The sequence below is a fragment of the Leptopilina heterotoma genome, unplaced genomic scaffold, assembly GCF_015476425.1.
Source record: "Leptopilina heterotoma isolate Lh14 unplaced genomic scaffold, ASM1547642v1 Lhet_142, whole genome shotgun sequence".
Lineage (NCBI taxonomy): Eukaryota > Metazoa > Arthropoda > Insecta > Hymenoptera > Figitidae > Leptopilina > Leptopilina heterotoma.
In genome coordinates this window covers 1,820,003-1,834,709 of record NW_025110861.1, presented here as the reverse complement: position 1 = coordinate 1,834,709, position 14,707 = coordinate 1,820,003, and the positions used below count along the sequence as shown (strand labels likewise).

General features: G+C 26.7%; 1 protein-coding gene across 2 annotated transcripts; it reads right to left on the bottom strand.

Annotated features, from left to right (window-relative positions):
- Positions 1 to 1,714: 1,714 nt before the first annotated feature.
- On the bottom strand, positions 1,715 to 6,834 carry LOC122498134 (cuticle protein 7-like). Of its 2 annotated transcripts, none has more exons than XM_043605734.1 (3): positions 6,634 to 6,834; positions 2,805 to 3,042; positions 1,715 to 2,085 (listed from the first exon to the last, which is right to left on the bottom strand). In XM_043605734.1, the coding sequence occupies exons 1-3, from the start codon at positions 6,643 to 6,645 to the stop codon at positions 1,964 to 1,966; spliced, it is 372 nt and encodes a 123-aa protein (XP_043461669.1). In that variant the 5' UTR covers positions 6,646 to 6,834; the 3' UTR covers positions 1,715 to 1,963. The 2 variants fall into 2 exon arrangements, with proteins under 2 accessions (XP_043461669.1, XP_043461670.1); XM_043605735.1 differs by lacking the exon at positions 6,634 to 6,834 and adding an exon at positions 3,367 to 3,734.
- Positions 6,835 to 14,707: the final 7,873 nt, after the last annotated feature.

Genomic DNA, 14,707 nt, shown 5'->3' with positions numbered 1-14,707 from the left:
TAGACCTATAGCAAATCGTATTCAAGTTTTGACGCCATTTTTGCCGCTTCTGTCACTTTCACGCGCGTAACGCCAATTCTGACGGAAAATTGTATTTTCTATATTTTTATAAATGTTATTTTCTTCGCGTCGTATTTACAATTTAGTAGGCAGACGATCAAAACAACACTCATACAAACGAGCAAGGCTTGTTTACACTTGTCAGTATTGCGTCCCATGTGGTACTTGAATTGATTCCAGCATACTAACGTGGTTGTTCATTTTTATTTGTATAATTTTTTCTTATGTATTTCAAAAAAGAAAAGAAAATACATTTTTCTCTTTTCTTTCTATCGCACTATTAACATTCTTAATTATATTAATTGTTAAATATATTTTATCCAGTTTTAAGCGAATTCAATTTTTAAAAAAATTTGCCCGCCATATTGAATTTAAAAATCGGACTTCATATTTGTAATCAGTGACCCTAAAAATCCCTGGGTAAAAAATATTAGTCGAATCGGACAAATTTTTAAAAAATTCGTCCGCCATATTGGATCCGCCATTTTGAATTTTTAAAAACTAAGTTCAGATTCGTAATTTTTCTGTTAGAATAAGGTAAAATATCATATTTCCGTTCATATTTCCTTGAGTCTCATGAGATTCTATGCAAAGTTTGGTCTAGTATTGACACACTTTTAAAGAGTCGCATGAAAAGTATATTTATTCACAATATAAATAATATTAGCTAATAACGAATAATATTGCTAACTGAAGAGTCAATTGTAGTCAATGAAATTCGTTTGCAAGTAAACAAAAGGGCTATTTTAAACTTGCGGTTTCACATTTTATGGACATATTAAAGCTCAAATGTATACAACTTTTTCTTGAAAAGTATCATAGGAAGGAACGGTCGTGAAAAACTGTTTTTAGCACCTTTAACATTGTTTTTAAAGCGTAGCCTGAGAAATATCAAGTGGGAAACATTTACATATTTATATTATACCACCTCCCACTATATGAATACACAGTCAAAAATTGAGTGTCAAATGTATCACGAAAAAACATAAAACAGTTTGTTAATATTAAATTCGCCACAGATTTTTTTTGTCGCCACATAAAAGTTATTTAATTTAAATAATATAATTCATATTTTTTATTAGAAAAATATTTTAGATAAGAAAATACTTTATGATCTTACTTTATGATCTGTTTAAACAGATACATCGTTTACTCATACGAGAATTTTTTTAAAACAACAATTATATTTTTTTCAAATATCTTCATACTTTTTTCTTGTTTAGATAACATGAATTTATGAAAGATTTCAATATGTAATGTTTGCTATAAATTTTTTCTACATGAGAAAATATTAATAAAAATGATTTAAAATTTTTTTTTTTACTAACAGAAGCGGTAGATAGTGGTGCGTTTACATAGGGAAGTAATTTAGTTTAACCAATATCCTGTCAGTCTGGTTTTGTGGTGAATTGAGTTTGTTGAGCGTCAAAGCAGTTTTCCATATAAATCAACACTTCATGTAACATGTTTGCATTATTAATCTCTCAAAAACCTCTTTTATTCTTTTCTATTTCCCCGATATTTGATAGATAGGAAAATGGAACAAAACACACTCTATTTTAATTGGATTTATTCAGTTGCAATAATCCATATTTTATTAACATCAAGTAATTACTATTAAACAATAAATTCTATACATATGTATGTGTATAAGATACAAAAATTCTTATAATTAAAATACGTAATAGGCGGGCTTCGGATAAGTCTATATCATTTTATTAAATTAATAAAATATTTCATTAATATTTATTGTATGGCCCGTTATATAAAAATAGTTTTATAAAAATACAGTTCCCTGAAAGTCTGTTTTATATGAACAGAGAGAGGTATCTGAAGAATCTAAATCGAGTGAATCTTTGGCAAAAGGAAAATTACTATTGTTCAAATCTTTAGATAATTGTTTCTATTTTTCGTCGTGACTGTTTATCACTTCTGCGTGGAATCCATCGTGGTCTGCAACGTATTTTACTGTTCTAATGTTGCCGTTTGGCTCCTTCAGAGTGTACTCTCCGGTTACTTGTTTTCCTGTAAAATAAAAATTTCTATTTTTAAAAATTTAAATTTTCAGAAAGTAATAAGAGTCAATTATTACTACAAATAAATTGTAGATAATTTCTTGAAAGTATAAATTATAATAAAAAACAAATAGACTTGATTTCGGATCGAACCTGGATATTTAAGACCCTAAATTGTGGACCATTACAACTCGAGCATTGTCGAACATAGTAGACTAATTTCGTATCCAAAGATTATACTTTGCATTATTTCCAATATTCGTTATTCCTACATAACTTTTTATTTTAAAGATTTAATTTTTTCACTAACTTTCAAAAAAAAATCAAAGTGTCCCAATATCAAACTATAGTAATAAGATTATTTCCATAATATTAAAGTCCATTACACCGTGAGGAATGCATCCTCCTCAAAAATAAAGTTTTTCAAGAGTATAAATGGAAAAAAAGTTTCGCCAAGACTGAATTTAAAATTGTGATTTTCTACTCTATATTGTTTGAAAAAGTTTTGAATAAGATGGAATGCTTGAAAGCTGATTTCTGAAAGTATAAGAAGCTCTAAATATTTACGTCCTGACCCTTTTATCCATACGGATTCGAGGATCGTAAGGAATTATTGTTATTCCCTGAGCGTGTACACTATCAAGTGGTCCGGGGAATCAGTCTGTCCATCTTCTACTATGAAAAAAAAGAAGAAAAATAAAATAGCTTCAAGGATTTGTTGTGGATTACCATTTCTATGTTCTTTTTGTCCATGGTAGTCGCCTGTATGGTGGTCTTCGACCCCGTAAGCGAATTCGTAATGCGGATTGGCCTCATAGTCTTGATGCTTGTGTCCGTGTTTATCCACCCAAGTGACTTCGTGGTCTTCACCGTGAACTGGTCCCTCGAAGTGTTGAAAGGATCGGGCGTGGCCATCGGCTTTCACGTAGATGAGATGTATAGCAAGTACCATCAAAATTGACACGAACTATCAGAAAATGTTTAAATTATTTATTCATGTAAAACCAGATCATTTCCTCAACTCACTATAATATTCATATGTAAATTTTTCAGTGAAAATTATTCTATTGCTTATATTAATGCTCATGTTAGGTATAGAATTTCTATCACGTTAAATTTGATATGAAAAAAAGAATTAAAAAAAAAAAAAAAAAATTAAAATATAATTTAATTTAATTTAAATTAAAATTTGATCAATAAAACCATAAAATCAGAATGTTAAAAATTTTTTAACTAAATAGTTTAATAAATAAAAATAATTCTATGTTTTAAAACCAAAAATGCTACCTACCTTGCATTAAGTTCAAATTCTTAAATATAAAATTTGAACCCCAAGGATATCGAACCCCAGGCGCATGACCTAATCTAAAATCTAACCTAGCGCTTTATCGTCTGCGGATACCTGACCGACTTGAAAATTTATATTCGGATTGTCTTCAATAACTTTAAACTCTAAAACTACTGAATTTATATAAATTTTTGAAGCGTAACCTCTTTTTGTGCTTTTAATAATTTCGACAAAAATAATTTTACAATATTTGATCAAATATATTTTACAATCAAATAAATATTCAATAAATACGTCCACTAAACTTTTCATCACTTTACAAAAATTTTTCTAATCCGCATAAATTTTTAAGCTCTGATATTGAAAATAGCCTAGCTATTTCCAATGTGCGCAATAAAAAAAATATTCCATCAATCGTAACCGAATTTGAAAAACTGTATTTTTGTTTATAAAAAAAGCGTTACTTTTTATGAGAAAAATATAAACTTTTTGTATTAAACTATATTGAAAATTTAAGGAAGTTCAAAATTTTGCGTAAAATTCAGTAGAAACCCAATTATTTGGAGTAACTCCCGTATATGTCCCTTTGAGACACAAATATGTCCCACTTAGAAAAATGTATGTAATTCTTATGAAAGTCAACCAATTAATTTGCGGTAAATTTCATTCTATTCCGAATAGATACTGCTACAATTAAAAAAATATTAAAATACAAAAAGTATTAATATTTATTTTCAACAATAGGATGAACATATTGACTGTTTTTTAAAACAGTTATGTACATATCAAACTATTTATTTCATTAACATTTAGTGAATAATTTTTTAAAACACCTCGTTTTCAAATGTTTTTTGGGTCACTGATTACGAATTTGGAGTAAAATTTAAGAAATTCCAAAAATTATACATGGTGGATTTAATATGCCGGAATTTTTAAACAAATTATCAACAGATTTTTAAATTTCATTAAAATTGCTTTAAAATTGTTACTCGAGAGTGATCTGAAATTGAAATTTACTGTTCAAAATCGATTACAGGTCACAAATCTTGACCGATTTCAAATTTCTTTTTTTTAATGATCAGCGATAAATTCTTAAGAAAATGGTCTTTTTAGATTTTTTAATTTATAACATTTATAAATAAACAAATAGGGGGGAAAATTATAATTTTTGTAAGAGTAGTTATGTAGAAAAAATAACACAGACACATATCAATAATCAAAATCATATTAAGTAATCGTTTAAAGTATAAACAATTATTGCATAAAATAATTGTTATAAACAATTTACTTGACTATTTAACTCTCGAAACAAATTGGCATCAAGTATAAAGTAATGCATATCATTTTCAATGTTTTTGTGGCCGCTGATCACGAATTTGATGTCAAAATAAAAATTTGACAGTTGGCAGGTGTAAAAATACTGTCAACTATTTTAAAAAGTAAATTTTTCTTAACATAAATGTCAGTAAGAGGGTTTATAATGTCAGTGAATATATAAATTTAATGTCAAATAAGTAACTTGACATTTGACAGCTGTCAAATAACTGACAACTTTTTAGAAACTTCATTTTCTTTGACAAAAATGACGTCTTGACGTAAGAAATAAAAAAAAAGTCAATAACAATTGATATTAACAATTGTAAGTTTTACCAGAAAAATTACGTTTTTAAAAGTTGACAGTTTTTTTGACAGTTGTCAACTACCAAATCTTTAATCAATATTCCTGTTTCTTGATGCCAAAAAACCGCTAACTGTCATTTTTGTCAAAGAAAATGAAGTTTTTAAAAAGTTGACAATTTTTTGACAGTTGTCAACTGTCAAGTTACTTATTTAACATTAAATTTATATTCAGAGACACCAAAAACGCTTTTACTGTCATTTATGTTTAGAAAAACTTACTTTTTAAAATAACTTATAAGATATGTGACCTGTAGTTGATTTTGAACAGTAAATTTCAATTTCAGACCACTGTGCTCAGGAGTTTTAAGGTACACTCTCACCTCACTGCCTGCCTGCCTGCGCAGGCAGGCGCCATAAGAGTGAGAGAGAAAAAACATTTAATTTGAATTTTCTTACTCTCTTACTCCTATGTGTTACCATGTCAACCTGCAGGCAGGCAGGCAGGCAGTAGGAGCTGTGCTAGCGCCTTTATGGGTCACTGATTATTAATCCGTTGTTAGTTTTTGAAAATTCAAAATGGCGGACGAGATTTTCAAAAATTGCTTATTGTTAGATTTACTAAAAAATTGCTATTTAGTTGTTTTTTGGGTCGCTGATGACTAATTTTTTTGTTAGTTTTTGAAAATTAAAAATGGCGGATTTAATATGAATTAATTTTTGGCAGTTACAAAAAACGACCGCCATATTGGATTTGCTATTGTGAATTTTATAAATGTTTAAAATCTGACATCACATTCGTAATCAGCGACCCCAAAAACCCTTGAGTACCAATTTTGAAGCAAATCGAAGCAATTTTTAAAAATCTTGTCCGACATTTTGGATCCGCCATTTTGAATTTTGAAAATCTGACATATGATTCGTAATCAGCGATCGCAAAAACCCCTAAGTAGGAATTTTAAACAAAATCCAACCGCTGGATGGATAACTATGTATTTTTATAAATTGTAAATTAATAAAGGAAAATTTAGACTTAAAATAACTAGAAAATAAAATTTAAAAAAAAATTATATAATATTTATTTGAATTGAAACATGAAGATTGAACTTATTGGCAGACGGAAAAAAAGTACTAGGTCAGAAGAATATTGAATCGTATATAAGCCAGCACATTGCAAGCAAGCTTGGTCTCGAGTATAAGAGTTGCAGGTAAAATCGCATCAAAATTGCAGGCACGTGTTCTGGCTCTCAACAAGTGATCGTTTGTTATCTGTTCAATTTAATGAAGTACTTGATATTAAAAAGAATTAGGTGTAGAAGGCACTATAAATCCATTGAGATTAATTGAAAGAGTAATAAGATAGGGTCAATTAAGGAAAAATATCACTTCACACTTTTTACCAGTAGTTGAAAGTAAAAAATAAAAAGTAAAACTGATGGACTTTTAAACTCTTATTTTTTTTAATGGACTTTTCAGTCTATTTAGATTTAAGTTTTACTTTTTATTTTTATTCCTATTGACAGGAAAATAAATAAATAAATAAATAAAAAGCAATTAGTTACGTAGAGCAATATCACGACCTTTATAAAAAAATTTCTTTTACTAAATTGTAAGAAAACACAAGTACAATAGGGACACTTTTGGAACACTCACTTTGGAAGCCATTTTCAAATGATGCACTTGACGAACGATCAACAGAACTGAATGATCAATTCATAGATAAAGTTGCTTTTATATACGAAAATGTGTTTCGGATTTCCCTTTGCATTGCTCCTGATGGGATTACGATTAGTATTAGGATTACGATATTTAATCTAGCGTCGTTTTGTGGACAAACTTGTGATTGCCATTACAAAATACACTTATTCAATCAGGCAGATAAATAAAATGAAAAAAAAAAAAAAAAAAAGCTGACCGTCCGCTCTGCTCACTCGAGCGATTATTGACCAATCGATTTTGTATTGATTAGAAGAGAAAACTAATAGCCAAGTCCTCGTGATGAAAAGAGAGCAAATTTTTAGGAAACAATACTATTGCCACGACACATACATATATATACGTATCAAAACAAGACTTTTACGTCAGAACTCTCTTTTTCTTTCGAGAAAAAGCTATTTGCCAAGAGAAAAAAAATAGATTGCGTGTAATGCTGACCGTGTAATGGAATTTTCGATTCTTTACAGGTGACCTACACAGTACAACTAACTTCCTTTTTCTTTTACTTAATCATATTCACAAGGCGTGGAAATGGATAAAAATGTAGTCCACATTTTTAAATATAAAAAAAATTTTTTTTTCAATTCAAAGAATGCAGTCGTATTTTCTTAAAGGTAGACAAATTTTGAAATGACTTTCCAAAATTTTAGTTTTTTAATAGTAGGATTATTTTCAATTCTCTAAATAACTCTAAAATTATTATACTTATATCAGGGCTCGAACTAAGTCCGTAAATTCCGTAAAGGTCCGTAAATTTGCTTCAAGTCCGTAAAAGTCATTTTTTTGAAAAAAAGGTCCGTAAAGTCCATTATTTTGATTGAAAAAGCAAGAAAACTTTATAATTTAGAGAATTTTTGAGAAGTTACAAATAATTGCAAAAATTCAATTATTTTCAAATGTAATAAAATTCTTCTCCGAAATTCAATTATGTTAAAATTTTTTTAACAATTCTCGAAAAAATTTCATTTATCTTTATAAAATATATTATATATAATTAAAATTCTTCTCCAAAATTCAATTGTTTTTAAAAATTATTTAAAAATTCTGGAAAAAATTCAATTATTTAGAGAAACAACAAAATTCTTCAAAGGTATTCAATTATTTTTATAAATAGTAAAATTCTTTGGAAAAATTCAATTATTTTTAATATAATTATAATAAAATTTCACAAAAAAAATTCAATTTTTAAAAAAAAATTTTAATAAAAATTTACCCGTTAACTTCTTGAATAAATAAATAAATAACATTTTTCGAAAGAATATCGAATTATTTTATAAATTTTTAATAAATCCTTCAAAACAATTCAATTATTTTTATCAGTAGTAAAATTCATCGTAAGAATTAAATTATTTTTCATAAATAATCAAATTCTTCTCCAAAATTTAATTGTTTTTAAAAATTTTTTTAAAATTCTTCAAAAAAATTCAATTATTTAAAGAAACAACAAAATTCTTCAAAGGTATATTCAATTATTTTTATACATAGTAAAATTCTTTGCAAAAATTCAATTATTTTTAATACAATTTTTAATAAAATTTCATGAAATAATTCAATTTTTAAAAAAAATGTTATTAACATTTTTCGAAAGAATCCAATTATTTTATAAAATTTTAATAAATCCTTCGAAACAATTCAATCATTTTTATAAGTAGTAAAATTTTTCATAAAAAATTTAATTAATTTGGAAATTTTCAATTAAAATTATTAAAGAAACTATTTTTAAAAAAAAAAATTTTTTTAATGAAATTCTTTCCAAAAATTCAATTATTTTCAAAAATAATAAAATTCTTCAAAGAAATTTAATTATTAGGTATATCAAATTTTTTAATAAAATTCTTTGCAAGAATCGTAAATATTAAAATTCTTTATAGGAATTCAATTATTTTCATAAATTATAAAACTCCTTGTCGAATTTCAATTATTTTTAATACAATCTTAATCAAATTCCTCGAAAAATGTAATTATTCTTAAAATTTTTATTAAAATTCGTCAAAAGAATTCAATTATTTAGAAATTTGTGATAAACTTCTTTATGAGAATTAAATTTTAAGAAACATTTAATTATTCAATAATTCATTTATTTTTGTATTTAATAAATTGAATTCTCATTGAATTCTCTAATAAAAATTGATTAAAATCTTTGAAAATCTAAATTTTTCATACTTTTAACTAACAATACTATGGAATTATTTTTTTTTTGAAAAATTTTAATTTCAATTCCGTTAAAATTAGTTGAATTTATTTGAATTATATTCAATTTTTTCAAAAGTTTTAACGCAATTTTTCAAAAACATTTAATTATCTTGATCAATAACAAAATTCTTTCCAGAAATTCCAAAATTTTTTTAAATTTTAATAAAATTCTTTGGAAAATTCAATTATTTTTATAAATAACATCAGTATTCACTGTAAGAATTCAATTATTTTTTAAATTATCAAAATTTTTCGTAGAAATTCAATTAATTTCAATTTTTTTTTTAAAATAATCAAAATTGCACGTATAATTGAATTGTAAAAAATGGATTTGAAAATTTTCAAAAGAAATTTATCGAAAATTATTTAAAATAATGGATTTAAAGAAGAATTTTAGTTCAAAATTTTAAATAATAATAATTTAAATTTAAATAAATGAAAATAAATTTTAACAAGTTACAGTAACAATATTCTTATAATATAAAATAATGATTTTTAAACAGTCATCTTTAATTATTATAAAACATGAAGAAATAGATCACTCCGAGTCGAAGACTCAAAGTAATATCTTCATGTTTTATAGTTGTGAAAAATTTAATCTATAATTTCAAGTAAAAAATCACCTGCGGATATAAGATGAGAATACTTTGTGATAGATTAATAAAGTTTAACTATTTTTTTTGGATTTTTAATTTTGCAAAAAAACGTTTAAAAAAAAAACTTTAAAAAAATGTTAGGACACCTATAAATGTTTTTCCATGATTTTGTAGAGTTTTTTTAGACGCATCTTTTGAGCTCTAATTGAACATGTTTCGTTCATATTAACCGGAGATATTAAACTTTTAAAAATCAAAAATTTTGGAAAATAAGACTTTTTTGAAAATTTTGTTGAAAAACGTAGAAGTAACTTTAAAATAATCATTACTAGCTTGTAGAGCATTAAAAAACGCTTCGATTGACCTATTTTCGAACCTAATTTGATAATAAATTACGAAATTACTGGTATTTTAAAAACCAAAAATTAGGAAAAATGACATTTTCTCTACTTTTTTGTTTGGAAATTTTTGTTTAACTATTAAATTATTGTAACTATCTTATAGGGTATTTAAAAATACATTGATTGACCCAAAATTCAATCACTTTTACCATATTTATAAGAAGTTATTCATATATTTCTATTATTTTTATTCCTATGAGGAAGTAAAGTGTTCATGAAATGAGCACCAAAATTATAAAAAAATATACAACTTGGCAGCGGTTTTTATTTATATTTATTTATATTTATTTGTATTTAGAAAGATTACGTGGAATGTGCTATTTAGAGATTCAGTACCTAAAAATTGCTAAAGATAATTGTAAAAAAAATTTAATAAGAATTTAATTATCATCATTCCTGATTTTTTAATGAAAAATTCATATCCACTGAATTTGTAATAAGACGGAGAATAAGTTAGTCGTTGTTTTAATAAAAGAAATGATTTATCATTGATTGAAATTAAATACTAATTATCTTATCAACTGCAGACATTTTTCTGAAATCCTATAATGAGAAAAGTAAATTTCTAGGAAATTGAACTATATCTGCACAAAAAGACTGAAATGATGACCTAGAATAAATGTTTCCTAGGAGCAATAAGCTTATCTGGTAGATGTATTTCTCGCAATTAGGAAACTTAGTCGAAATTCATTCGAAAACCTAATGTCACTAAAGCTTATGTATACTTATATACTTTTGCTTTAATTAGTGAGACGAAAGGAGACCAAATTTTCAACCAACAGAATATAAATATCCTAAAAGTGTATTTACATTTATATTATTGTAATGTTCGGTTCTTAACCACTGTAGCGGTATGACACCAATAAAGGTGTCCCTGAAAACCTCCGAGAAATACAGTTTATTAAAAGTTTGAGCAATTTAAAAAAAATGTCCGCCATATTGGATCCGCCATTTTGAATTTTTAAAATTTTGAAAAGCTGACTTTAGATTCGTAATCAGAGACCCTAAAAATCCCCGAGCACTTAAAACTTGTTAGTTTTTATAAAATCTACTGCCTGGGTTTTCCCCTAGGGCACGAAAGGGTTAATAAAATATTTATATATATTTGAGCAGCTCTTTAAGAACACATTTCGTTAAATATACATGAATCATTCTAACTTCAGATATTCACTTTTCACATCAGGTCGACATCAGGATTCTTATTAGAATTTCTATTGAATCTCCTGTGGGCACTTCCCTTGTAATCTTTCCAGGTGGGAAAAACTTTTTTTTATTTTAAAACTTGTGAATTCATAGGTATATAAATGTCAACCATGCAACATAAATCATAAAATATTTAACGACGCCACTGTCTACAAGTTTACATATTATACAAGAAAAATCCCATTATCCAGACTTCGATCAACCAGATTTTCTATTTATCAGGAAAAATTTTCGATTCCTTTCTTTTAACACCTTGGTACTTTAAAACTGAAACTAAAAAAATATGAAAAATGTTATTTAAGTTGTCACATAAAATTAAATTATTTGTTATTTAATTAATTTTGAATGGTTAAATTTAAGCATCCAAATTTATTTTTAACATTTTGAATAAATCTTTTTTCTGTCACTTTTTAACCCTTTGCGGCATGCATAACATTATAACATTAATTTAAAAATCACAAATGCTTATGAGGGTTTTCAGGGTCGCTGATTACGAATCTGAAGTCCGTTTTCCAAAATTCAAGATGGCGGATCCAATATGGCGGACAAATTTTTTTAGAATTGATCGAAATCGCTTAAAAATCGTTACTCGGGGGTTTTCGGGGTCGCTGTTCACGAATCTGAAGTCCGTTTTCCAAAATTCAAGATGGCGGATCCAATATGGCGGACAAATTTTTTTAGAATTGATCGAAATTGCTTAAAAATCGTTACTCGGGGGTTTTCGGGGTCGCTGTTCACGAATCTGAAGTCCGTTTTCCAAAATTCAAGATGGCGGATCCAATATGGCGGACAAATTTTTTTAGAATTGATCGAAATCGCTTAAAAATCGTTACTCGGGGGTTTTCGGGGTCGCTGTTCACGAATCTGAAGTCCGTTTTCCAAAATTCAAGATGGCGGATCCAATATGGCGGACGAATTTTTTTAGAATTGATCGAAATCGCTTAAAAATCGTTACTCGGGGGTTTTCGGGGTCGCTGATCACAAATCTGAAGTCTGTTTTCCAAAATTCAAAATGGCGGATCCAATATGGCGGACGAAATTTTTTAGAATTGATCGAAATCGCTTGAAAATCATTACTTGGGGGTTTTTGGGGTCGCTGATTACGAATCTGAAGTCATATTTAAAAAATTCAAAATGGTGACCCCGAAAACCTTGTATAAGAAGTTTTAAGAGAATTTGAGCAGATTTGAAAAAATGACCATTTTGAATTTTGAAAATCTGACTTTAGATTCGTATTCAGTGACCCCGAAAACCCCTGAGTAAGAAGTTCTAAGCGAATTTGAGGAAATTTTGAAAATTTAGATTTCGCTATTTTCTTATAAATATTTTACCTATTGTTTATAATAATTATAATCGTACTACGTAATTTATTATTTTTTTAATTGTAGCAGAGGCCATTTGGAATAGAAAGAAATTTACCGCAAATTATTTGGTTGACTTTTACAAGAATAACATCATTTTTTCTAAGTGGGACATATATGTGTCCCAAAGGGACATATACTGGGGTTTCTCCGAATAATGGGGTTTCTACTGAATATTTATTTTATAAATAAAATAGGGGTTAACAAACTATCACAATCGCACAGAAAATTATAATAATGACCATCTCCAAAATTGAAAGGTTTTTTTAAAATAAATTTTTAATTTTTAATTTAAATCTTTTTGAGAGAATATCAACACCGATTATTTGAATAATCTTTTATGCACAATTAAATATATACAATATAAAATTATTTTAACTAACTGAGAAAAATGTTCTTTCACATAGTCTTAGAGTGCCTCTATTGAATCCAAAATGGATTGAAATCAATAAATTTCACAGGGACAAAAGGTGGTATATTACCTTAAAAACCTGACTGGAAACTTTGTTAATGAATTTCCTTTGGCCATTTGTCTTTAAATATCATTGAACGTAATTCATTTTAAACGTAAGTAATTCTCTGAATTTAATCCTATTTGAATTCTGGGCATATTCAGTACGATTTTGGTTTTCATTTGGATGTTATGTGTCCGAAGTTTCTGATAAATGTTACCTTCATACATATATACGTTATTAACTTGTAATACAACTAGAACGCAAAGTCATCAAGAATAGGCACTAATCTCGCGAAATTCATCTTTCGAGATTTTTCTTTATCCAACGATATTACATAGAGATTTTGCATGAACGATGTGTACGAGATGATAAAACGTATAGAAAAGAAAGCCGATATCAGTGTATTGCTATTATTCTCCTCTCTATAATCTCATCCTCTTCCATTTATTTTGCATGACATCCTATAAGAAATCCTATTATATTTAAATTAAGTCATACATGTGATATTTTCAATTGTTAAACTGTCCAATTAAAATTTAATAACGTATCATTGAACAGAGTTTGAAAATGACTGAAATAGACATGAATAATAATTGAAATTTAAACCTATAGGTTACGTAGAAAGAATTTTACAGAAGAATGTTGTTATAAATTACTATATGCGTTTCTAATTTGTAACTGTGAATGATTATGACTTACATTTCAGTAAATTTGATCTTTTTCTCGTATATTTTAAGATAGAACAGATTTCACGATCTTTTTGATGTTCGATCGACGCCTTGTCATTCATTGTATTACACAACATCCTAATTTGCTTCTGTATAGTTTAAACCACGAAATTAGGTGAGCTCAAGCGTAGCCCATTTCCTAACAAAGTTTGCTTCATGCAAAGGTGTTATCCTTTCAAGTTGATGACTTGGAACTATCTCATAAATTTCTGTTGAATGTTTAGAAAATTTTCATTAACACTCTCGGGTAGACAAGATTAAAATAATTATTCACACATACATTACACCAGGAAAAATGAATTATCTTCATTGAGAAGTGAAATATAATTCTCACTGCGTTTTCATAAATAAAATGTCTGTAACAGAATTAAAGTTGAGTCAAAATTTCTGAACTGGGACACTTAAAAAACAATCATTTTAAATTTGCACTATGCCTATACATAATTTGTTACAGCCGGGCGGTACAAAAACATTCCTGAAATGCGTTTTCAAAAATTTTAATTTTTCAATTAGTTATAAACAATTAAACTTGGAAGTACCATTTTAGAAAATTCACTACAGCTTCGTTGTTTTTTTGATAAAATTTAATAATATTTGGTAGAGATATATACAAAATAATGCCTCTATTAATAACAACAAGAATTAAAAAAATTCATGATTATTTATGCAAAATAAATTGTTAATTAATTAAACAATTAAAGTTTTAAAGTGACATTTGGAATAGTTACGAAAAAAATTCAAAAACTACAAAAATCTATGTTTTTACTTAAAAAAAATCATAAGAATCGTAAGAATTAAATTATTTTTCATAAATAATAAAATTCTTCTCACGAATTCAATTATTTCTAATACAGTTTAGTAACAAATTCCAATGTATACAATAAATTAAAGAAATTTTACCAAAAAATTAAATTATTTTCTAAAAATTTTTGATAAAATTCAAGAATTAAATGTTTAATTTCAATTATTATAAGAAATACGATTATTGTAAAAACTTGAAAGAAATTGTTCATATAAAATTTAATTAATTTGAAAATTTTCAATTAAAATTATTAAAGAAACTATTATTTTTAA